General features: G+C 35.2%; 1 protein-coding gene across 3 annotated transcripts in view; it reads right to left on the minus strand.

The window, feature by feature from the left end:
• Window positions 1–451: 451 nt before the first annotated feature.
• Window positions 452–27,869, minus strand: part of LOC123551167 (titin homolog) — a 280,515-nt gene continuing 253,097 nt past the window's right edge. For 2 of the 3 annotated variants that reach the window (XM_045339897.2, XM_053540695.1), the window contains exons 6-13: window positions 27,171–27,563; window positions 26,033–26,248; window positions 23,370–23,516; window positions 20,229–20,305; window positions 19,582–19,620; window positions 6,641–9,319; window positions 3,318–3,397; window positions 452–1,732 (exon numbers count right to left, since the gene is read on the minus strand). In XM_045339897.2, the coding sequence (XP_045195832.2) occupies window positions 1,039–1,732; window positions 3,318–3,397; window positions 6,641–9,319; window positions 19,582–19,620; window positions 20,229–20,305; window positions 23,370–23,516; window positions 26,033–26,248; window positions 27,171–27,563 (4,325 nt within the window). In that variant the 3' untranslated portion in view covers window positions 452–1,038. The remainder of the gene's footprint in view (window positions 1,733–3,317; window positions 3,398–6,640; window positions 9,320–19,581; window positions 19,621–20,228; window positions 20,306–23,369; window positions 23,517–26,032; window positions 26,249–27,170; window positions 27,564–27,869) is intronic. The other variant, XM_045339898.2, reaches the window with a different exon arrangement.

Consider the following 27,869-nt stretch of genomic DNA (forward strand, 5'->3'; position numbering starts at 1 on the left):
TGTAAGGCAATGTTGTAACAATGAATACCTCTATGAATACCCGGTATCCCTTCAAGACAGTGTCTTGTTTGAACAATAACCCTACGATTACTAGGTATACCAGTAAGACAGTATCTTGCTGTAACAATAACCCTGTGATTAATAGGTACACATGTAAGACAGTGTCTTGTTGTAACAGTAATCCTAGGATTACCAGGTATACACTAGGTATACACGTAAGGCAGTGTCTTGTTGTACCTGTATCTTTGTAAGAGTACCTTGTTAGAACAATAATTCTGTGATTACTAGGTATCTCTGTAAGACAGGCATTAACTGCTTCATAAACAACCTTTTTATGTTTTTGGCTGTTCTATATCACAATCATAATACCCATGGAAAAGTATGAACATATAAGTTATCACAATAACATAAACTATCAAACAGAAACATCATTCAAATAAAAAAAGAACAGTTTTCTTTAAGTAGCATTGTTTTCTCTAGTAGCATTGTCAACAATAGAAACATGTTCTTGAACAGAACAAGAACAATCTAACTGTTCCTCTAACCAACCAACATTTTATCTACTAACAGATACTGTCAAAAGGCACAACAGGATATATTCAACATTAATTATTTCAATTAGTCAAAGATATTATCAAATTTTGCAAAACGTTCCGAGACAGACTTCAAGAGTTTCTGAACACATCAATGGTGACTTTAAGTAACTAGTAAACACGAGTTCTAAACAAGAAACACCACAACTTGTCTATTTCCAAAAGTATCTGAACATGGCAAATATAAGCAACTGTTCAATGTATATCAAAATAGAGAAGAAGTAACTGAACTGGAAGGTCTCTCAAAAAACCCATTTCAATTGGTCAAAAAAGTCTTAATTCATTATCATACTATTTCACCACATCATTTCCAACAACTGTTTACAGGTAAGGCTAATACAATTATCAGTTTTCAGCCTATATCTTTTTCATATCTGAATCTATCCTGAAGTATCTACAATTCACTGAATCATAAAGTTTCCAGTTTTCTTCATTAGTCACAACTTCAACTGGCATTCTTTTGCTCATTGTTCGCTTTAATAAGCACCTTTATTACCTTATCAACATTCTCAGGAGGTCCATACTCGTAATCAGGTTCAAGAATTTTCATTAATGTCAAAATATTTCTTCTCAATTCATCAAGCTCCCTGGTCTTCAGTAGTAACGCCAGTCTTTGTTCCGAAGGGCACAACTTCAACAGTTTCACTTCATTAGGACCTGCAAATTTTACCACTGTTGGAACAGTTTGAGATGCTTTATGCTGGAATACTTTTTTCTCATCAGTTTCCATCTCAGTTACTATTTTCTCCAATTCTTCTTCATCTGGTTTTTTGTCAGGATCTGCTTTCTTCTCGGTGTATAGATTGATAATCTTTTTTCCGATGTCAATATCAGACAGTTCGTCAATATCAGATAGTTCGTCAATATCAGATAGTTCGTCATAAGAAATATCTCTTGTGCTTTCAACACTTCTCTTTGAAACAGTTCTTCTAGGAGAGGTCTTTCTGCTACTTCTTGGACTCGGAAATGCTTTTTTGTGTGAATTCCTCTTAGTTGGACATCTTTCAAGATTAAAACCACCAAAAGACAGAGTTGTTACAAGGTGATTTTCACTTTCTCGTGTTCTTGGTCTAGTTATTCTATTATCACTTCCATCTGTGTCGGGATATTTTCGCTTCGCAGGGTAAACCTCTGTATTACTGTAAACAATTATAATAGAAAATAGGAAAAATAAATACCGTCCCATATTGCTAAAAAGTATAAGACTTGACAATTATAATTCTCTCTTTTTTAACAATAAAGTTGTTGCTTTTCTGTCAGAACAAATGAATTCGTCCAAGATTATATATTACTTTTAATCAGTTTTTTAAGTCAACAAAAACTTTTATTGCAACTGACTTAGGGTTCTAGCCAGATGAATACAAAAGAGAGAAAAATGATTATCAATTTATCAGATATATGTTATGGATAAAAATGAAAATGTTTGAAAAGGGAGGGAAGGCGGGGGTGTAATGTTGGCTTTTCTTTCATTTTGAAGCTGGTATGGGAGATACAAGGACACTAAAATGATTTGATATATAAAACATAAATTTGTTTAAAGCCTCAGCCTTTATATTTTCTTCCAATTACCTAATAAATCTAAATTTATAAGACAGTAATCTAATATTCTCCATAAAATATAATAACAAAAATAAAATCAGTCAGGCAGAACTATTTGATAAAATGTAGGAGAGGATCTTAGAAGGATGCTACAGGCCAAGTTTGGTGACAATCCATCAAGCAATTCATGAAAAGTTGTTTAAATGTTTTTATCTCTATCTTTAGCTCTGGAAACCCCTAAAATCAGTCAAGGGGAACCATTTGAACAAATCTGAGAAAGAACTTTACAAGGATACTACAGACTAAGTTTGGTAATGATCCGTCAGGATGTTCATGAAAAGAAGCCTTTAAAGGTTTAACCTTTTCAGCTCTGGAGGCCCCTATTATCAGTCACGGGGAACCATTTAAACAAATCCGAAAGAGGAACTTACAAGGATTCTACAGAACATGTTTGGTGATGATCAGTTCATGAGAAGAAATCATTTAAAGTTTTTTTTCCTATTTTCTGCTCTGACAGCCCAGACATTGACACTGTGACTACAGTACACCCTCCTTTAGTTTGTTAGTCTTAGAGTGGATATGATTATTAGGCAGTAAATCTTCAAATACCTTATTTTAGAAGGCATAAAACACACACTGCCAGGTGTTTAAAGTAAGCTGTAAGAAATTCTACTGATTAAGTTTATGTCATGCATTCTTCATCAGAAGATGTCAGTAGTTTATTGGTTACTTTATCTGAAAAAGACATACATGCATGTAGCATTGTTTTGAAAGCCCTTATCAAACACCACTGGTCTTTATAAGGCTGTATATAACATCTCCCTTCTTCAATCAAGAAAAATGAATGTCAGATATACATCTCAATGTCTTGCAACATGTCGAACATGACGTGTGAAGTAAGGCTGGCTAAAACCCGTTAACTGGTGGATATTTGTTTAAGCACGTCTGTGTTCAATGTTATGCCTTCTATTGAATGATCATATTTCCATTAAACTTGTATTTAAAATGCAATATAAATTTTCTTTGCACGGCAAAACAGTGCTATATAAACTGGAGACTTCTCCCTTACTGTGATTAAGTCCTATCCTAATACTTATATTTTAACATGAAACTTTAATGACGTGGAAAAGAACAGCTCTCATTAATTATTCAATATTTGAGAAATATACATTTCTGAAGACTTACTCTAATGCATTTTCTGATGGCTCAAAATGGTCTCCTGCTATGCTCTCAAAACATTCACCTCCCTGAGAAGCTTGAAATTCCTGGAATATGAACCAAAGTCCACTTTATTTATTTTGAAAAAGTGGCAATTTATTGAGCACACAACTAGATGATTACACTTTTTTATACATCACTTTATATATACAATAAAATAGGATACCTTAAAATCATTAATATTCATGTAGGATTAATTTTTGTGGATTTCATGTTTAGGCTAATTCACATATTTTAAATCCGCAAACAAACAAATGAAAGGTTAATATTCACGTTACATCCCTTTGAAACAGGCGTCTCTGCTTAGTGAACGAAACTTCAAGCCCATTCCTATTCAAATTACTGACTGGAAACCATTTGTCTATATTTTTCTATAAAATGACCTTTACCCAAGCTACCCAAAAACGCAAACAAACCCACAAAAGCCACATGTCTACCAAGTTTGATATACTTACCTCATTCCTAATTGATTATAAGAAAACAATTTACTATAATAAGTAATTATAATCTTGACTTTGACCCAAGCAACCCAAAATGTAGCTCACACAATGGCCTCTATGCAAGTTTAAGGCAATAACTTTATTCTATTTAATTTTCTATTTTTAATAACAGTGACCTGGACTTGGACCCAAATTACCAATCACAATATCCTATAGCAAAAATGGACTTATGCCATTTGCAAGGATATACACAATTTACATTATTTAAGTACTAAGGGCCATAATTCATCTGTTCCTAAAACAATTTCAATGGAACTTGAATGGCTCCAATAACAGTTCACACTGTACCATGTTTTTCTTAAATTCTTCAAACCATGTCTGAGATACAACTCTGGACGGACAGAAAAAAGGGATAAAACACTCTTTTAATTTAGGGATGGCAACGAATATTAGTTCATTACACGAATATTGTTTTACTATTCGAATATTCGGAAAAAATATAAGAGCATGAACAAGAGAGCCAAGATGGCCCTAAGTCGCTCACCTGAGAAACATGCAATACCAGTTTAAACTTGTTTGACCTAGTGATTTCATCAACACGAATATTCTGGCCAGTTTCCATAAAGATTGGAAAACATGTGGTCTCTTGAGTTGAAACAAGTATTTCATTTGATATAACCTAGTGACCTATTTTTTGACCCCAGATGACCCATATTCAAACTTGACCTATATTTCATAAAGGAAATTATTCTGACCAAATTATATGAAGATCAAATAAAAAATGAACAGCCTCTCTGGCATACATAAGGTTTTTCTTTTATTTGACCTAATGACCCACATTTTAAATCCAGTTGACCTATATTCAACCTCAACCTAGACTCCATCAAGGCAATGGGTCTGACCAAAATTTATAAAGATCAATTGAAAAATAAAGCTTCTATCACATCACAATGTTTTTCTTTCACTCGACCTAGTGATCTAGTTCATGATTTAAGATGACCCATAATCAGACCAGACCTAGATTTAATCAAGGTTATCAATCTGACCACATTTCATAAAGATCAATTGAAAAATACCTTTATCACATACACAAGGTATTTCTTTGATTTCACCTAGTGACCTACTTTTTGACCCCAGGTGACCCATATTGAAACTCAACCTAGATTTCATCAAGGCAATAAGTCTGACCAAATTTCAAGAAGCTGAAGAGAAAAATAAAACCTCTAACATATACACACGGCTTTTTTTTTATGTATACCTAGTGACCTTTGAGCCAAAATGACCCATATTCAAACTCGATTTACATTTTATCAAGGCAATAATTCTTACTAAATTTTATGAAGATCAATTAAAAATACAGCCTCTAACACATACAAAAGGTGTTTCTTTGATTTGACCTAGTGACCTACTTTTTTGACCGCAGATGACTAATATTTAAACTCGACCTAGATTTTATCAAGGCAATCATTCTGACCAAATTTCAAGAAGTTCAAGTGAAAAATACAGCCTCTAACACATACACACTGTTTTTCCTTGATTTGACCTAGTGACCTAGTTTTGAACTCATATGGCCCATACTCAAAGTCAGTCTAGATTTTATCGAGGCACTTTGTTTGACAAAATTTCATGAAGATGAATTGAAAAATACAGCCTCTATCGCATACACAAGGTTTTTCTTTTGTTTGACCGGCTGACCTAGTTTTTGACTCCAGATGACCCGATTTCGAACCTAGCCCAGATTTCATCAAGGTTATTATTCTGTAAAAAATTCATGAAGATTAGTTGAAAAATACAGTTTCTATCTCATACACAAGGTTTTACCTTGATTTGACCTAGTGACCTAGTTTTTGACCCTGGATGACCCGTTATTCAAACTTTAGCTAGATTTTATCAAGGTAATTATTCTGACCAAGTTTCAGGAAGTTCAATTGAAAAATAAGCCTCTATCGCATACACAATTTTTTTCTTTCATTTGACCTAGTGACCCAGTTAATAATCCCAGATAACCCATTTTCAAACTCGACCTAGATTTCATTAAGTTTATCATTCTCTCAAAATTAAGATCAGTTGAAGAATACAGTCCCTATCGCATACACAAGGTTTTGCTTTGATTTGACCTAGTGACCTAGTTTTTGACCCCTGATGGCCCATTTTCGAACTCAACCTAGATTTTATCAAGGCATTATCAATTCTGACCAAAATTCATGAAGATCAATTGAAAAATACAGCCTCTATACACAAGGCATGTCTTTGATTTAACCTGGTGACCTACTTTTTGACTCCAGATAATGCATTTTCGAACTCGGCCTAGAATTAGTCAGGGTTATCATTCTGACAAAATTTCATGAAGATCAGTTGAAAAATATAGCCTTTATCGCATACACAAGCTAAATGTTGACAGACGTAACACTGACAGACAGACAGACCGGCGACCACAAAAACTCATCTGAGCAATGTTCAGGTGAGCTTAAAACAAAGTCCGATAACTTTGCAGATTTTTTCCTGAAAGAACCTAACATGCACCATGCACAACTTGAGTTACTGTTGATCACTTGTGAGAAGTTTCGTTAAATTGTGTGCACGGGTACAGGAGATTTAGAGCGCACAAATTAGCATTTGCAGACTCTATGTATAGTCAGACGGGCAGATGGACGGACGGACGACAGACAACCAGAAACCAGTATACCCCCTTACAACTTCGTTGTTGGCGGGGCGGGGTACAAATATCACTTATCACCCGTATGATAGCCTAATATTCAAATACCATCAATATGAATATTTCACCAGATGTTTAATCCAGTAACTCATATACTACGGTATATAATTGCTTAACTTGTACGTATAGTTTACCCTATTTCTCCTCCAGTCTGATATTGTAGAAAAAGGAATTCCAAGATGTTTGCCAACTGATGAAATTGTTTCGCCTTCCTTTACCCTTTTTAAAGCTATTGTCTTCTCTTCTAGTGTGTATCTGGTTCGCCTTCTTCCAGCAGCACCAACATTATTTGCGTTTTTTGCAAGCGAATTTCTTAGATATTCAAAGTCATTTGTATATGTCATGCTTTCTGTTAGCAAATATTCTTTTTTCTTTTCTTTATTAGTTGGTGTAGTAGCTATACGACTGGGAGATATACTGTCAAGTGTCACATACGGGTTTCTATCTGGCGCAATTAATTCTGTCATTTCATTGTTTTCACCGAGCAAGACAGGATATGAATGTTTTGCAGCAATAACAGTTTCTGATCGATTTTCAATGCTATCCGTTGCAGGAGGCTTAGCTTTCTTTAACCAAGTGCTGATGGTCGATGGAGGGATGTCCATATCTTTGCTAACTGTTGCAATTTTGGCTCCTGTCAAAACTAGTGCAATTGCAAGATGTTGCTGTTCAGCAGAGTATTTTTTTCTATCTGGTTCAGTCTTTTTTGGAACTTCATTGCACATATCATTATCTATATGCTTCTCTTTTTCATCATTCCTGGTATCATCGACAAAATATGGATCAGCTGAAGAAGATGACCTGAGGGTTTCGTTTTCGTCTTCGTTGCCGTCCGCTGAGGTAGTGTTATTTTCGTTTTTGCTGGAACTATTTGCACTGACATCTTTTTTTCTATCCATTTGCTTCTTTGCCATTTCAGTAGCACTTTTTGATCCTTCTGGATTTTTAAATCTTAAGATATTTGTATGTGTCATGCTTTCTGTCAGAATATATTCTTCTTTTTTCTTTTCTTCAATGAGGGATGCTGTAGCTGTGGATTCTGTACGACTGGGAGATATACTTTCTTTTACCGCACACAGGTTTCCCTCAAGATTTTCTACCAGCGCATTAAATTCCGTCTTTCCATGGTTTTCACCAAGCAAAACAGGATATGAATGCTTTGCAGCAATAACAGTTTCTGATCGATTTTCAATGCTATCCGTTGCAGGAGGCTTAGCTTTCTTTAACCAAGTGCTGATGGTCGATGGAGGGATGTCCATATCTTTGCTAACTGTTGCAATTTTTGCTCCTGTCAAAACTCGTGCAATTGCAAGATGTTGCAGTTCTGTAGAGTATTTTTTTCTATCTGGTTCTGTTTTCTTTGGCACTTCATTGCATATATCATTATCTATATGCTTCTCTTTTTCATCATTCCTGGTATCATCGACAAAATATGGATCAGCTGAAGAAGATGACCTGACGGTTTCGTTTATGTCTTCGTTGCCGTCCGCTGAGGTAGTGTTATTTTCGTTTTTGCTGGAACTATTTGCACGGACATCTTTTTTTCTATCCATTTGCTTCTTTGCCATTTCAGTAGCACTTTTTGATCCCTCTGGATATTTAAATCCTAAGACATTTGTATGTGTCATGCTTTCTGTCAGCATATATTCTTCTTTTTTCTTTTCTTCATTGAGGGGTGCTGTAGCTGTGGATTCTGTACGACTGGGAGATATACTTTCTTTTACCGCACACAGGTTTCCCTCAAGATTTTCTACCAGCGCATTAAATTCCGTCTTTCCATGGTTTTCACCAAGCAAAACAGGATATGAATGTTTTGCAGCAGTAACAGTTTCTGATCGATTTTCATTGCTATCCTTTGCAGGAGGCTTAGCTTTCTTTAACCAAGTGCTGATGGTCGATGGAGGGATGTCCATATCTTTGCTAACTGTTGCAATTTTTGCTCCTGTCAAAACTCGTGCAATTGCAAGATGTTGCAGTTCTGTAGAGTATTTTTTTCTATCTGGTTCTGTCTTTTTTGACACTTCATTGCACATATCATTATCTATATGCTTCTCTTTTTCATCATTCCTGATTTCATCGACAAAATATGGATCAGCTGAAGAAGATGACCTGACGGTTTCGTTTATGTCTTCGTTGCCGTCCGCTGAGGTAGTGTTATTTTCGTTTTTGCTGGAACTATTTGCACGGACATCTTTTTTTCTATCCATTTGCTTCTTTGCCATTTCAGTAGCACTTTTTGATCCCTCTGGATATTTAAATCCTAAGACATTTGTATGTGTCATGCTTTCTGTCAGCATATATTCTTTTTTTTTCTTTTCTTCACCGAGGGATACTGTAGCTGTGGATTCTGTACGACTAGGAGATATACTTTCTTTTACCGCACACAGGTTTCCCTCAAGATTTTCTACCAGCGCATTAAATTCCGTCTTTCCATTGTATTCGCCAAGCAAAACAGGAAATGAATGTTTTGCAGCAGTAACAGTTTCTGATCGATTTTCAATGCTATCCGTTGCAGGAAGCTTAGCTCTTTTTAACCAAGTTCTGATGGTCGATGGAGGGATGTCCATATCTTTGCTAACTGTTGCAATTTTTGCTCCTGTCAAAACTCGTGCAATTGCAAGACGTTGCAGTTCTGTAGAGTATTTTTTTCTCACTGGTTCAGTCTTTTTTGGCACTTCATTGCACATATCATTATCTAGATGCTTCTCTTTTTCATCATTCCTGGTATCATCGACAAATCTAAATTCTTCAGAGCATCTTGATTTCTTTGTCGGCGGTAGGTCATCAGACATTTTGGAAAGATCATGCAGTCCCTGGAAAAATAATTCATATTCCGAATCCATGTACAGTTTGAATGCTACATAAACAAATATAATTATTTGACGAAAATGAGGCTTATACTTTTTCGATTTAATAGTAGAAAATATGAATTTCTTTTGAAACAAAACTTTTCGTTGCAAATCACGAGAAGACTTTTAAGTAATAATTACACTGCTTGGAAATTTCTCGTAAAGAAAAAATAGCTTTTACAATAATTATTTAAAATATGTATAGAATATGCGTAGTCCAATGCATTTTTAAGGTCTGGTCGATCCATATTTTTCTTTAAGCAAAATTGTTGTAAAGATCAACATAAATTCATCAAATATCTTTGATATGATTCCTCCGTTAAATATGTTTAGTAAGTATCTCTCATTAAATAAAACCAAATGTATCCACTGAGGTTCATTTTTTCTGGCATCTGTTCAGGAAAATGCATAATCATCATTCAGACAGAAATGAGAAAAATACAGATACATGTAGGGATATAATTTCATATTCAAAAATGAGTTAGTTTTTTCTAACTCTCTTGTTCAAAGTAATATTTTCAATCTTCCAAACTTTATTTAAATATGATTAGCTTAACAAGACAATGTAAATGGTCTAAGAATCATAAAACTTGCTTCATATATTTTTGAAGTGTCTCCTATTTTTGAAATATTTTACTCCTTTCTTGCCCGGGAAATAACTTTTGAATTACATGTATCGACAATAGTCCAAAAAGTTAAAAATTTATACTGAGCACAACAAGACGATATACAGCATATAGAGATTATTCGATGATATTTGGTATTGGTGGTATACATGTAAAAGGAAGAAATACAAACATCACATCTCATGCGGTTACTTTCCAACTTTTGACAGCAGAAGAAGGTGCCCCTGTGGGAATTATTTCAGGTAATGGGGGTATCAGGATAGAACCACCAATCTTCCATATGTCAGTTATATGGCTTCCTACCACGAAACAGTTCTACAAGCAGTGTAGGGCTACGAACCCAAAGCGGTGCTTGCCAAGTGATTCAAAGTCGGCTACATTAACCACTAGACCACGGAGGCCTGCAGGCTGTAAAATAGATTGGAAGTTTTAATCTTGGGTAAAATGCTTTTTATATTTGAAACGGGAGTTAGGATTGATCTTACTGCAACGTATCTTGTCCTTAGTAAGGCAGAGGTTGGAAACACATAATGCCAATGGGATCAGTGTCACTTTTACTAAAATACGAAACAAAAACAGTATTAGAATTGAATGAAATCATGAAACTATAAGAAGCGTATAAGTAGGCATTGTATATGGGGCTAGTTGATTGCTGATACTTTAACAAGAAAGAAAAGAGTTTAAAATTGTGTCATGTGTGCTATGAAAGGCAACATGACTGTTAGTATGACAACATTCATCCGGAAATGCTGATTTTATTTTGTTCAAGAAATACAGACAATGACTGCAAAAGGAGGACATGGTTTCAGATTTTTGAATTTAATTTGAACTATTTACCTAGTTTTGAAATCAGCAAAGATTCAATGAAGACAAACATAATTATATCAGGTTTCTCTTTGACTTGACCTAATGACCCACTTTTTAAATCCAGTTGACCCATATTCAAACTCAACCTAGACTTCATCAAGGCAATGGTTCTGTCCAAAATACTTTTCTTTCATTTGACCTAGTGTCATAGTTTATGATTCAAGATGACCCATAATCAAACCTGACCTAGCGTTCATCAAGGTTATCAATCTGACCAAATTTCATGAAGATCAATCGAAAAATACAGCCTCTATCACATACACAAGGTATGTCTTTGATTTGGCCTAGTGACCTACCTTTTACACCCAGATGACCCATATTAAAACTCGACCTAGATTTCATCAAGGCAATAATTCTGACCAAATTTCAAGAAGCAGAAGTGAAAAATACAGCCTCTAACACATACACACGGTTTTTCTTTGATTTTACCCAGTGACCTAGTTTTTGGGCCAAAACGACCCATATTCAAACTCGATCTACATTTCATCAAGGCAATAATTCTGACCAAATTTCATGAAAATCAATAAAATACAGCCTCTATCACATACAAAAGGTGACATAGTGACCTTCTTTTTGACCGCAGATGACCAATATTTATAATTTTTAACTCGACCTAGATTTTATCAAGGCAATCGTTCTGACCAAATTTCAAGAAGTTCAAGTGAAAAATACAGTCTCCAACAAATTCACACTGTTTTTCTTTGATTTTACCTAGTGACCTAGATTTTGACCCAAAATGGCCCTCAAAGTAAATCTTGATTTCATCAAGGCAATTGATGATTAATTGAAAAATATAGCCTCTATCGCATACACAAGGGTTTTCTTTGATTTGACTTAGTGACCTAGCTTCTGATCCCAGATGACCAATTTTCTCAATTAGCCTAAATTTCGTCAAAATTATCAATCTGACCAAGTTTCATGAAGATCAATTGAAAAAATACAGCCTCTATCGCATACACAAGGTTTTTCTTTAATTTGACCGGCTGACCTAGTTTTTGACTCCAGATGACCCATATTATAATCTTGCCTAGATATCATTAAGGTTATTATTCTGACAAAATTTATAAAGATCAATTGAAAAATACAGCTTCTATCTCATACATAGTTTTTACAGGTTTTACTTTGATTTGACCTAGTGACCTAGTTTTTGACCCTGGATAACCCATATTGAAACTTGATCTAGATTTTTTCAAGGTAATTACTGTGACCAAGTTTCAGGAAGATCAATTATGAAATACAGACTTTATCGCATACACAAGGTTTTTTTTTTCATTTGACCTAGTTACCTAGTTAATGATGACCGCAGATAACCCATTTTCAAACTAGACCTAGATTTCATTAAGTTCATCATTCTCTCAAAATTACATAACGATCATTTAACAGCATACATATGTATACTTTGATTTGACCAAGTGACCTAGTTTTTGATCCCTGATGGCCACACAACCTTGATTTTATCAAGGCAATTATTCTGACCAAAATTCATGAAGATCAATTGAAAAATACAGCCTCTATCGCACACACGAGGCTTTTCTTCGATTGGACCTAATGACCTAGTTTTTGATTCCATATCATCCATTTTCCAATTCTTTGCATACACAGATCGTCCCAGAACCACATGGGGCGTGTGGCATTTCAAAACTGAAACTGAGTGGTCAGGTATGTAACATTTCAAAACTGAAGCTGATTGGTCAGGTATGAGACATTGAAACAAAAGCACCGCCTAAGGCTACAATATCTCGTCTGCAAGTGCTGGACAATATATAAGAAAACTTGCTGGACAATATGTAAGAAAAAGGACAAAATGCAGGCTATAGTTATGGTTTTTGGTAAACATGTGTGCAAAGTTTCAAAGCTGTAGCTCTTATAGATATTTATTTATTTATTTATTTTTTTTTTTTTTTTTTTTTTTTGGTAGATCTAAAGAAAAAATTCAAAGAAGAAACTCAAATTTTCTAAGTACAAAAAGGGTCATAATTCTGACAAAATGCAAATCAGAGTTAAAGTTATTGACCTAGATAGTAACATTATGATGAGAGACAAGTGTGCAAAGTTTCAAAGCTGAAGTTCTCACAGTTTTTTGAGTAAAGGTGGACCTAAACAAAATTGTTTACTTATGCCGAAGCTGCCGATCATCTGACGACAATACCTCCTAGAATATTTTTCAAAAATCAGACGAGCTAAAATTACAACTAAGTGGTCAGGAGTCTGGCATTTTTCAATTCAAATTGAGAGGTCAGAAGTGTTGCATTTTAGAACTGAAAACAAGTGGTCAGGATGGTGACATTTTAAAATTTAAGCTAAGTGGTCAGGATTGTAGCATTTCAAAATTCAAACTGAATGGTCAGAAATGTGGCATTTTAAGATTTAAACTGACAGGTCAGGAGTGTAGCATTTTAAGATTTTAAACTAACATGTTAGAAGTGTCGCATTCTAAAATTCAAACTGAGTGGTCAGATGTATGTCACATAATTATTAATGAGTTTGCAGAATTGGGCATCTTAAAAACGATCGGATAGGTGCTGTAAACAGGGAAATATTCATGATGTTTCATGAATTCATATCACACAAGATCAATTCAAGATAATCGTACTTATTTAAATGTCATTTTCTCTAAGCTACCGTTCCGGCACATTTGGAAGTATGTCCATCCAAAATTATATACATACTTTTAAATTTACAATATTTCTTACAATTACATGATAATTTGTATTATATTGTAGGGCTTCGCCGAGGAGTTTTTAACAAACAAATGTAAAAACAAGGAAGAATATTAAACAGGGAAAGCCACGTTCCAAAAACGCAGCCTCCCAAAGGAACACAGTGTATCAAATCAATAATTCAAAACACAAACAAACACACACACACACACACACACACACACAATAAACACTTGTCCTAAAATATAATCAGGAAGAAACATGATGAAAACGGTCTTTAAGGAAAGTACATACACCATTGGCAAAGTAAGGATTTAGGTGAGCAAAAAGCAAGAACTATCTGATGACAACATGCTCAACTGTTTGAAGCTCTTCCACCTAATACTAGCTTAATTTTTTTTATTTGAACAAGAAATATCGGTAAAACCGATGGAAGTCCCCGTAATTTACACTCATTCAAACGGATAATAAAGAAAATATGCGCATATCCTCTTGAGAGTGAAGCGTCTTATGATTTTTTGCAGAATTCTAACCAATATTTGCTGAGAAAGACTTCGAACCCATTCTGCTATAGTACATTATTGTTGAATAATCAAAGGGCAATAACTAGGTGAAATTCATCCGACAAGAAGGTAATATGCGCATCTCCTCTTGTCAAGATTGAAGCTTCTTATTAAGTATGGATAAATTTCAACCAGTTTTTACTGAGAAATACTCCAGACAAGAATTGTACTATAGTATACTACTGTTGAATAATCAAAGAGCAACTAGAGATGCTTTTGAGAAAAGCGTATGTCCCTATAAAATGTCTAGTTTCTGTAGATGATTTAGACGAGTGGATCAAATTAGATGGTCTGGACGAGTGTATCAAATCAGTAATTCAAGGGTCATAATTAAAAAGTGACTGGGCAGATTTGGCCAGTTATCGAACTTGGCTGAAGTCTTATGACCAAACACATCTTGTTCAAGATTGGTGAAGATCGGATGAGATATGTTCGTTTTAGAGAGCAGACAAGAGTACAAAGGCCGACTTTTCGGTAATTCAAGGGCCTTAACTCCAAAATGCCCGTATCGATTTGGCTAGTTATCGAACTTGGCCGAGACCTCATGGTCAAACACATTTTGTTCAAGTTTAGTGAAGATCCAATGAGAAGTGTTCGACTTAGAGTGCGGACAAGAGTAAAAACCCGGGTTTTTTTGGAAATTCAATGGCCATAACTTCTAGAGTGCGGACAAGCTTTGTGACAGACAGACAGACAGACTTGAGTAAATCAATATGCCTCCAACACCACTGTGTGGTTTGAGACATAATAACTGGGTGAAAAATCATTCGACCGGAAGGCGAAGCGCATCTCCTCTTGAAAGTGAAGATTCATATGAAGATTAACTAAATTCCAACCAGTGGTTGCTGAGAGATACTCCGAACAAGGATTTTGCTTAGTAAACTATTGCTAAATAATCAAATGAAAATAACTGGATAAAAAATCATCCAACTGGAAATCGACGACAATATGCATATCTCCTCTAGTGAAGCTTCCTATAAAGTATGGGTAAATTCCAACCAGTGGTTGCTGAGAAATACCCCGGACAGTAATTGTATTATAATATAGTATACTACTGTTGAATAATCAAAGGGCAATAACTCAATGAAAAATCATCCGACTGTAATATGAAGACAATATTCGCATCTCCACTCGATAGTAAAGTTTCCTATGAAGTATGGCTAAGTTCCAACCAGTGGTTGCTGAGAAATACTCCGGAGAAGAATTGCACTATAGTATACTATTGTTGAATAATCAAAGGGCAATATATGTAGCTGAGTAAAAATCATCCGACCGGGACACAAAGAAAACATGCGCATCTCCTTTTGATAGTAAAGCTTTCTATGAAGTATTACTAATTTCCAAGCAGCCAGTGTTCGCTGAGAAATATTCCTGACAAGAATTGTACTATTGATTCCTACTGTTGAAAATCAAAGGGCAATAACTCTGTGTAAAACCATCTGACCGTACAACAAAGATAAGATGCGCATCTCCTCTTGGCAGTGAAGCTTCTATGCTGTACGGACGGACGAATCGGCGACAGCATGCTTCCCCTTAGGGGAGCAGAAAAAGTTGTATAGTTCTGTAACAGGCATAATTTTGTAACATGCATACTTTTGCAACACTGTAACCCCGAGTTTGAAAACCTGTCATATTAGGTCACCACATGTTGCCAATACTATGTGGAGAATTCAAAATGTTAAATCATTTGCTCAGGAACTTCTTGAGAATCATGCTTACATGCAAAACTTTCACAATAAGTCTACATTAAAAGGGACATACTTTTAATAAAATAGAAGCTAGTTATATCACTTGTACTGTGAAGACATCTTATGATGGTAAAGACATTTGTGAATTTTGAAAGCATTTGGCCCTACAGTGTTTTGAGAAGACTGCTTACTTGCAGAATTTGTACCAAATTTCTTAGTTTAATCATATGTTATTGCTTTCCATACAAATACAATACAAATTTACAAGACATGCATACAAAAAAAACCGAACTAAATGTAAAAATATTACAAATGCATGGATATATAGATTACATACCAAATTTCTAACTTAAAACAGGGCATAATTTAGACAAATCAAAAGCTAGAATTATGTAACTTGCCCTGTGAAATCATCTTATGATGCCAAAGCATTTGGCCCAACAGTTGTTGTAACACTTCCTTAATGGCAAAACAGCAACAAACAAGTTAACAAGAGCTGTCACAGGAGACAGCGCGCTCGACTATTTCGATGCTGGATAGTGAAACTGGGCACATCTGAGGAAACTAGAGCTGTCACTTGAGTGTTTAATGACTCCACTTGTGGATGAAGATATTGCACAATAGCCTGAGTCTATGTCAAAAATATCAACTTAAAGTAATAAGAGAGGTAAAGATAAAATGTATCAAAACACTATATAAGTATATCCTAAGCAAAAAAGGGCATAATTCAATAAATATTGGTGCCAGAGTTATGCACCTTGTGTCATATGGTGTGCAACTATTTTAAGTTTGAATCAAATCCATTCAGTAATAACAGAGACAGAGTGGAAGTGCATCAAAACTTTAACCTAAAATTCTAAGTAAAAAGGGGGAATAATTAATGAAAAACTGGTGCCAGAGTTATGCACCTTGCATCATATGGTGTGGGTGAGGATGCTGAACAACTATTTTAAGTTTGAATCAAATCCATTCAATAATAACAGAGACAGAGTGAAAGTGCATCAAAACTTTAACCTAAAATTCTAAGTAAAACGGGGAAATAATTCATGAAAAGTTGGTCCCAGAGTTATGCACCTCGTGTCATATGATAAGGGTAATGATGTTGAACAATTGTTTAAGTTTGAATCAGATCAATTCAGTAATAAAAGAGATAGAGTGAAAGTGCACCAAAACTTTAACCTAAATTTCTAAGTAAAAAGGGAAAATAATTCATAAAAAATTGGTCCCAGAGTTATGCACCTTGTGTCATATGATAAGGGTGGTGATGCTGAACAACTATTTTAAGTTTGAATCAAATCCATTCAGTAATAACAGAGGTAGAGTGAAAGTGCACCAAAACTTTTACCAGAAATTCTAAGTAAAAAGGGGGAATAATTCATGAAAAAAATGGTGCCAGAGTTATGCACCCTGTGTCATATAATGTGGGTGATGATGTTGAACAACTATATTTTATGTTTGAATCAAATCCATTCCGTAATAACAGAGATAGAGCGAAAGTGCATCAAAACTTTAACCTGAAAATCTAAGTGAAAAGGGAGGATAATTCATGAAATATTAGTGTCAGAGTTATTGCCCTTATGTCAGATGATGTGGATGATGATGAGGAATAAGTATTTCAAGTTTGAATCAAATCCATCAAGTTATTCGGGTCGGGTAGGATAGCTTTCCTTATACTTCGTATAGTCGAGCTAAAAAGGGGCATAAATTAATTTTGATAAAATAAAAGCTACATTTATGTAACTTGTCCTGTGGGGTCATTTCATGATGCAACAAACATACCCGTCTGTTTTGTAGTTTAAGACCTACTTACATGCAAAACATGCGAACACTGCGTCTATGACAACAAAATAGTGACAAGGAAAAGCTCTTCTATTTGAAACATTTCAAAACATTCAGTTAAAAAGTCAGACATGGAAGTCCACAGGTCACACAAATACTTCTTAAAAGACTAGCACAAGCACAGGTGACAAATTTTCAAATTGTTTAAATATGACACTGAAAATTATTCCATAAACAGTGAACTTGCACTATTTTATCTTACACAATACTTACAAGCAAGTTCATTGAACACATACAGCTGAAACAAGACTATTTTTAACTTTACAACCAGATAATTGAATAAAAGTGAAAAATATAAAGATGTTGCCAAGGACCTGGAGTGATCATTAATTTTCGCCATAAAGTAACCCGTTAATGGAGACAATTTGTAATCCAAGTAAGACAATCTCATGAATTGGATTATTCTAGAACCAAAAGCTACCACATAGTTGCAAAACGCACCAACTGCTCAGTCGATTGGTGCACACTTTAACTGTATCAGACTAGCAACAGATGGGAATTTATGTAATGCTCGTTTTCCTGGTTAAACAACAATGAAACAGGTAGAACAGTAGAGTCTGTTTGCACGAAGACATAACTTGTTACAAACCACAAAATAGAGGCAACGACTCCAGTTAATATCAATAAACCATAATATTCTAAGGATATACACAACTAAGCTTGGTAGTGAATTGGCGCTATCGTCTGAATAGTCAAAGGGCAATTAATCAGTGAAAATTATCAAGCCGAAACATGAAGACACTATGCGCATCTCCTCTTGACTGTAAAGCTTATTGTGAAGTTTGGCTGAATTCTAACATGTGGTTGCTGAGAAATACTCCGGACAAGAAGTGTACTATAGTATACTACTGTTGAATAATCAAATGGCAATAACATAATCAAAAATCATCTGATCGGAACACGAAGATACTATGCGCATCTCTTCTTAATAATAAAGCTACCTATGAAGGTTCATTAAGTTCCAACTAGTGGTTGCTGTAAAATACTCCAGATAAAAATTGTACTATAGTATACTATTGTTGAATGATTTTCACCAAGTTATTGCCATTTGATCATCCGACCAGAACCGAAGATAACATGCGCATCTCCACTGGATAGTAAAGCTTCATATGAAGTATTGTTTAATTCAAAACAGTGGTTCCTAAGACATACACCGGGCAAGAATTGTACAATTGTATACAACTGTTGAATAATCAAAGAGCAATAACTCAATAAAATAATCATCCGACCGGAACATGAAGACAATATGCGCATGTCCACATAATAGTGAAGCTTCCTATGGCATATGGCTAAATCCCAACCTATGGTTCCTGAAAAATACTCCAGACAAGAATTGCACTTTAGAATACTACTGTTGAATAAGCAAAGGGCAATAACTCTGTGAAAAAACATTCGACCGAAACAAGAAGGTAATATGTGCATCTCCTCTTAGTAGTGAAGCTTATAAAGTATGGACAAATTCTAACCAGTGTTCGCTGAGAAATATCCCGGGAAAGAATTGTACTATAATATACTATTGTTAATAATAAAAGGGCGATCACTGGGTGACAAATCATCCGACCGGAACACGAAGACAATATGCTCATCTCCTTTTGATAGTAAAGCTTGCTATGAAGTATAGCTAAATTCCAACAAGTGGTTCCTGAAAAATACGCCGGACAAGAATTGCACTATAGTATATTACTGTTGAATAATGAAAGGGTGGTAACTCTGTGAAAAGTCATTCGACCGGAACACGAAGATATATACGCGCATCTCCTCTTGATAGTTCAGCTTTCTATGACGTTTCGCTAAATTCCAACCGATGGTTGCTGAGAAATATCCCGGACAAGAAATCTGGGACGGACGGACGAAGCGGCAACTATATGATTCCCCTTCCGAGAGCATAATCAAACTGGTACATGTCAGCCCATTGGTACACAGCAAGTAGTGTAAAGACTGTTAAATATCACAAGATGGTCATTAAGGCCCTAGATCGCTCACCTGAAATTTGCTACTTGCTTGAACACTTTCTAAATCATCCTACAAGGTTTCAAAGAAATATATGCTTTTAGTCATTCCGTATTGCTGACGCCGCCACCGGAATTAGAATCGCTTAGTCTCGCTTCTACTAAAAGTGGACCAGACAAAATCAGTACTGACAATAATTACAGAACAAAAGTATGTATGTTATGTTACAAAACTCAACTCAATATATCCCATCATAATACAGATACTAACTCCATAAAACGAATACACCTCTAAGTCACTAAAAGTATGAATACCGTAGTGATAACAAAACAGATCGCATTCATATCTTCTTGTTTGATATTTTAAAAAGTACCACCATACTGACCACATGTGAACAACCAAGCAGCTTTAAGCGATCGATAACAGGGCCTCACGAATATAGTAGAACAGACAATCTAAATAACAGCCGTACATTTGCAAATTTCTTACCCTTCGTTTTTGGTATGAATACTTCATTATAAAACACAAAAAAATGATTTAAATCTAACCTTATAACAAACTCAGAAGTCTATTTTCTTCGCATTTTTGGGCTATATTCAAAGAACGTTTTGTCACCGTGATTATATAATCGTAAAGAGCATCTTTATAAATGTTGCAACTGAAAAAAAATAAATTCCTACCTTGCAACGTTCAAAAAGTCTTTTTTCCAGATAAAGTTCCAAGTCATCCTTGCCTGGCTGAATCATTTGCTGATTATCTGAAAAGGGTCATCTATTTGATCTTTTGAATAAAACACTTTCAAATTATAGAAAACATTTAGTTTCATGACATGTATATCCTACTCTATTTGAAGTATCCTTGCAAGGATCGCTCACATCTGTTGATATGGTTCTTTACCAAGTCTATTTTGTAGCATTCAAGGTCAAGGTCATGGTAGAAGTCCAGGATTTTATGACCATCCTTTTTGAAATATATGGTTTAGTATTAAATTTTATAAAACAAATGAGCACCTAAATCCACCTAAGCCCAAGTTTCCTTTAAGAAATCTGAAAAAGAAATCCGAAAATTTCATTCTAAGTATGTTTTAGTTCAGCAGACAAGGCGGCAATATTATCATCATTTGGCGTCCACATTACATTAATGTTTTAGGAAACGAACTGAATAGTACTATAGCTTACACATTGAGTACTTCTGTTTAACAACAGTTGATCACTTATTACATCACAGAAGTTTCTAATTTGAAAGTTCGTATAGATGACCAGGAAATTATATTTCCAAATTGGACTAAATGACAACCATATAAAGCTCGTTGTATCGCTAATTCAAGCTCTTGTACTACCACAAATATTTCCAAGTTATCAACATCATGCCTTACTGCTGTAAAAGTCCACTTGAAAAGATATTGTGACAAAGTACACGAAATCTCTGGTAAAAGCTTATTTTGGTCGGAATCTGGATAAATTTAGAAATATAGAATAAATAATTACAAGGTGTCTTCAGTAAGTACATACGTTTTTGTTTACTTTGTATACCATTTTACCACATAACTTAATAAATGAAAAAGTAACTGCCTTAATTCAAAAGATTTTTGCCAGGGAAAATACTACGTTTCTCGCTTGCAATTTCCAGAAAGCATTTTTACTAGTTGCATTGTAAGGAATTATACTATGTTGACCTGTGACGAAGTTTGTAAAGCCCTTTCCTTTTTACTGAACAATATTTACGTCAGGTTTGGGAATGCAGTTTTCAGACAAGTGATTGGTATTCCCACGGGAACAAATTGTGCACCCCTTGTCGCAGATTTGATTTTATAATGTTATGAAAGAGATTTTATGCTGGAACTTTCTCAAGATACACAGGCAGACATTATTACTGCATTTGATAATACACCACGCTATCTAGATGATATACTCAATTTGGATAATCTGTTTTCATACTATTTATCCCCGGGAGCTGCAGTTAAATAAAACTACTACTGCCTCATTTCTAGGTTCACATCCCTCTATTTATGACAGTTTTAAATATACCAAAATTTATGACATGAGGGATGATTTTAATTATTGCATTGCGAATTTCCACCATTTGGACGGGGATGTAAACCAGGCTACATCTTTTGGGATGCACAAGTCTCAGTTAATTCGTTTTGCAAGAGCATATACTCATGTTGAGGATTTCAATGAACGTAATCAATATTTTACAAATAAGCTTCTTCAACAGCGGTACCGTTATTGTAAATACTTTGCTAAATTTTATTATCGTTATTCAGATTTGGTTTTAAAATAAAATAGCAGTAATTTAAAGACACTTCTGCATGAAGGTATATCAAAACACATTTTTATGAGGATGTGATATACAAACTTCGTAAGATTTTGGGTCTTGGCAATTTTCCAATTGTATTCAGTAAAGTCATTATACTTTTTACTAAAGAGGTTATGACCCAATTGTTTGAGACACACCGCATATTTGGTGTTCAGCCATTTTACAGTTGGATGTTACGCTCTCCTCTTTAATTGTGTCTGACGGAGCAGGTGGGGGACTCTACGATATGAAGTTCTTAAATCCCACTAGGACTGAGCTTCTGGCCTGTTTCGTCGGGCCCTTAAGGGCGTTTCCCTTATTGCTCTTTCTTTTGCAAAGGCACTGAGTACATGCGTTTTAGGTTCGTAAAGATCGCGTTTATATTTATATACAAAAGCATTTTTGTGTTTTACTTTACCTGCTTTCTGCTTCCTTTGCGTACATGTATGTTAGGGTTTCACCTGGCGGGGATAACTTTTATTTACATTGTCCTGTGACTTAGGAACATAGTGGGAGTAAGAGTGAAGTTAGGTGCACCATAAACCGGTTTAAGCTCCCCAGTAGTGGTTTTGTCACTGACAGATCCAAGGCGGTGTCCTAATGTGTTCCTTTTGTTTGTTTTTTTTGTCCTTGTGTGTGAGTGTGTGTGTGTATTGGTCGTGTGCGTCCATGTGCTGGGTTTATGTTTCGGGAGGCTGCGTTTTTAGAATTTGGCTTTCCCTGTTGGATATTCATCCTTATATTTTTTAGCTTTTCTTTCGAACGTCCTGGTAGAAAATAAGATCGGTTATGTTAGACTAACTATAAGAAGAAAGTGCACTTAATAATATTGTCTCGATCTTGATTGTTTCAAACCTAAATACAATCTTAAACAGCCCTTTAGTTTTGAAATGATAATGTTTGGACTTAACAAAATTAAAAGGATTATTTCCCTCTAGCTATGTAACTAATCATTGAAGTCAAATGGTTGCGTAAACGTTTTGGAAAGGTTTGAAACTAACTTTTATTTAGTAAGTTGTTTTGAACGGTAAAGAACAATATACTTGAATTCAGACTAATCATACTTTTTTAAGCCTCTATGTTACTAGGATCAGGTTTTTGACAATATCACCAGGCTTTGTACTCCTTGTTTGCTGCCTCCTGACATATTTTCAACATTCAAATAATCACCGACTGTCTCATCTCAGTCTGAGACAAGAAAGTATATCTCTGTTCTATCCGGAGCCTACAAATACGAACCATACGGTCAAGGCCAAAGAAAATTGCAACTATGAGCTAGCGTTGCCTTTTTGATGGGTCCTCCTAAATAAACGATCAAAAGTTCCAGGATACGTAAACAATTCAAATATTATTTTCTTCAACCTTCTCTCATACACAATTGCTGCGATCTGATGTGCACATACAAAAATGGCGCAAACTTTTTAAGCGGGCTAATGGTCATACGGGCATCCTCACACATTTCTATGTACTCATACGATAACCAAATGAATTCCATACCGTCTACATACTAGAACGTGTGTTACCTGTTGAAAGCCCTGGCCGATCCGGATGAGGCTGTTCATTTTTCGACATGTTATGTGGTATATTCACAGGGATAACAGAAGGTTGCAATGGACTGTCAAGGTCATCATCAACGTCACCGAAGCTGCTGGAAATCGAGTGTTCTGATTCTAAAATATGACATAAATTCATAAAAACTGTAACACTGAATGAAAAATATATGTCATTTTATGTTTTGAGTTGTTTATTGGCATCTCTCGAAAAAATCAGTTCTATAATACAGTGATTTAGATTACTTGATACAATAAATTGGTAAATTTCGGTCACGAAATATGTAAGCCCGTGACAATCGTGAAGTATGACAGACCGTTTCTAGAGTTTAGATCTGGAGATATTGCAATCATACAATAAACAATCAAATATCCTTTACTTGTCATCATAACTATATAGTCCATCTTTATTAAATCTTCAATATCAAAGTTAGAAATAATCGATTGGCCAGTCAGAGTTGTGGCGGAATTAATTTCTAAATATTCGACAAAAATGCTCAATTAAGTAGAAGTCCAACCATGAAACACAAAAAATGGTGCCAACTAGCGTTGCCAGATGACTGCCTCGACGATAGACGTGGATGACAGTTAGGTAAGATGTTTGATTGTTTGATTTAATTATAAAAGGTGAGTATATTTTCAGCTAAAATAACCTATACTTTTCACTGAAAATATAAGGGATTTTAATAAATATTTTTGAGAAGAAAAATACCACAATTTTGTCCCATAACAAACAAATATTTGCTTTTGTTTCTAGAATGTAAACGTCGAGAAAAATGAGGACAGTATATGCATTTTTTAACACGTATTCAACTACACTGTGTCTTATTTAGAATTATTTTTATTCAAACCCCTCTTTTCATAACATATAGAGAATATATAGGTCTGCAAGCAACTTCAAAAATTGACATTGAAGCTCTAAAATTCAATCTCTTAAACTGTTATTCAGTATCAAAGCGTAGGAAAATTGTGTAGTCAGTCCGGGGCTCGAACCGACCATCTGGCTTACAAGATGAACTAGAGTTGTCACAGGAGAGACAAATTATACGCAACCCGCGCCCCAACCCCCACCCCCCTCTCCCGCAATAAGGCCTTGTCACAGAACTAAGCCAATGTCAAAGCCGAACTTTCTTGACCTTTGACCTTCAGACTTCAAAATCAATAGGATCATCTGCTGGTCATGACCATCCTCCTTTCTAAATTTCATGATCCTAGGCCCAAGCATAATGAAGTTATCGTCTGAAAACCGTTTAACTGTTCTGGATGACTGTGACCTACTGACCTCGAAATCTATAAGGATCATCTGCTGATCATGATCAACCTCCCTATCAATTTTCATGATCCTAGTCCCAAGCGGTCTTAAGTTATCATCTGGTAACTGTTTAACTGTTTCGGGTCATTGCGACCTTGACCTTTGATCTACTAGCCTCAAAGTCAAACTTGAACTGTATTTTATCATGCTACACCTGTGTACCAAGATATATAATCCTAGATCCAAGCGTTCTGAAGTTATCATCCGAAAACCGTTTAACTGTTCTGGGCCATTGTGACCTTGACCTTTGACCTACTGACCTCAAAGTCGAAACTGACCTGTATTGTCTGATGTTAAACCTGTGTACCAAAAATATTTAAATCTGTCAAGCCTTTCATGTGTTATTATCCGGAAACTATGAAAACCAACGGACCGACAGACCGACCGACTAACCGACAAGCTCACTCCTATATACCCCCAAACTTCATTTTCTTAATACTTTTGTTAATATTTTGGGGTATAATAAACATACTGACTGAGCTAACCTGCTGCTGCATGCCTTACAGTAAACATATGCACCGCATATTTATTTAGAATTACTATTAGCATATTTTCAGCATATCTAACTCTACTAATCTACAAGAAAACCTGCTGGCAAATTTTTATCCGTACCTAAACAAGTGAAAGACTCGCATCATATTTCTGTACCATACTACCGCATTCTAGATTTTATTAATTTGTTTTGGGTTTAACGCCGTTTTTCAACAGTTTTTCAGTTTTGTAACGACGGGCAGTGTTCTAGTGTTGTTGGATTCTGTATTAGTACAAGCCTGTTCTCCGCAAGTAACTACCAATTTCCCCACATGAATCAGAAATGGAGGACGAACGATTTCAGACATAGTGTCTTTTATCAAATCGTCACGGAGAACACAAGCCTCGACGGAAGATCGAACTCTTTAACCCGCGATCCGTAGATCAGCGCTCTCCCAATGGAGCTTATACGCCAGAGGTGTTAGCTTTTGACAGAACTTGTTAACGAATCCATGCTGTTACAGGTTTTTATGCAATGAATTTGGCAGGATCAAATTGCATCATTTTCATAAATGATTTGCTTTGAAATGAATAATTTATTGTGTTTAAGCTCAAAACAACATTTGAAAAGAAATGAAGTATATGAAAGCCATTTTTAGATAATTTGTTATCCTGAAATACCAGTGTTAAGTTAGCAAAATCATGAATCTTTGTAACATAAAATATAATTTTGTCTAAAATATATATGCCAATAAAATAATATAATTAATAAGATACTACAGTTTCTTAAATAATTCCAAATTTTATCAATTTTCTCCAAATATTCTATCTGAGTCCCGCTTTAAATCTTTACCTTCTTCTTCAAAAACGTCACTTAATCCTCGACCATCACAGCTGACACTTACAAAAATTTTGTCTCCAACCTGTTCTGAAAGGGATTCTGCGATCTCGTTGAAACTATTTATTGTCTTTTCTTTTCCTAATATATCCAAGACCTGTCTCATACCCTCTGCGGATGTGCACTGTATTGGGACACTTATAAACTGCTGTGGCTCATCATGTGGACACTCTGAAGCAAGTGGTATATTTTGTTTCTCAATCGAAGGGGTCCGTTCAAAAAGGTACCTATTTATATTTTTGGTCAAATCGGAGTTAGGACATATGTGGCATAAAAAGAACATTCCCCGCCTGATTAATGTCCCAAAAGCCGCGTATTCTTCTGTTTAAGGGTTGAAAAATAGTATTTTAGGTATGTTGCATTTGGTCTAACTCCAAAATGGGTTGACATCAAAGAGTTCAAGGCTTTGACGGCTGTTTTGGATAACAAAAAGAACACAAGCCTAATGTAAATGGACTATATCAATTAGTTTAACAGTTATCGGGCATGTGAAATTAATATATTTCATTGACATATTTAGGCAAAATGTTGCGCGGATCATGGTTTAAATGCAACAATGGTCCTAACTCCACGGATGTAGAACCCTTGTTGCACAACTCCATGGACTTAAAACCCTTGTTGCGACATAAACAACAGTTTTTGTTATAAAAATGATATAAATAGTGCAAAGTACACGAAAACTGGTAATATGACTGTTTAAATAGTATACAATCTATAGCTTCAATTATTTTGGAAAAAATCACACTTTACCTAAAATTTACAAAAAAAAATGCGTTTTGCTAAATGGAGATAGGTACCTTTTGCACGGACCCCTTCATATTATCATTATCATGTACGTATACATTGAACAAGCATAACTTTATGTTGCATACTTTTCGTTCAGATAATATGTGCATACAAACATACGTTGCTTCAAATATCAGTAAAGTACTTGTTTCCTAACTAGTTTTGAGGCAGATTTCTTAAAGCACACAACATTGCAAAATGAAACTTTTGAAACAATGCCCTCAAATGCATACTATGAACCTGATTGATTTAATAAATAACAAGGTTTAGAGATCCATGCAGTACTAGAGATATCAACAGTACGTACCTAGATTGCGTAAAACAGCTAGTATACTCTCGGCTGTAAGATTTCCTGGAATGACCAAAACGTCATCATAGAGAAAATATAATTCGTCAGCTATTCTCTTTAAATGACGTTCAAAGTCGGAACTATTGAAGTATTCAATGAGAAGAAGTAATCCTCGCCATGAAAAACATCGCAGGCTTAGCAATATACAGTGTCGTTCGATTTGTTCTGCTTTCACATCCGGAATCCTTCGAATATCATTCAAAATCATGTCTAAAGCCTGTCGAACTGCTTCAAATTCCTGTGGGTTTTTAGACGTTTTCAGTGCAGCTTGCCAGACAGTTTCTAGCGTATCTTCCGCCACTTTTTTCTTTTCTTTGTTATTGCCTAATGTTACCATTTTTAACTCTAAAACTGAAAGAAGAAGAAAATGTGCATACAGAGTTTTACGGAATACTGTGACTAAATACTTATTTCGCATGAGACAACTGAAATATCATGACAAAATATCAAAATTACTAATGTGAAAGGACAAGACTTCTGAACCGATTGACAACATCTGAACAATTATTATCAAAAAATGATAAGTGGTTTGACTCAACCTAGTCTATATATTTTTCCAGGGTATGTGCGCCAAATCTGTCCCCCAACACCCTACCAGTGCTAAATGGTAGTTGAAGCTTTACTTGCCAGCGTAGTTATATAGTCCACTGTGTAAAT

The sequence above is a fragment of the Mercenaria mercenaria genome, chromosome 4 (assembly GCF_021730395.1).
Source record: "Mercenaria mercenaria strain notata chromosome 4, MADL_Memer_1, whole genome shotgun sequence".
In the NCBI taxonomy this organism is placed as follows: Eukaryota; Metazoa; Mollusca; class Bivalvia; order Venerida; family Veneridae; genus Mercenaria; species Mercenaria mercenaria.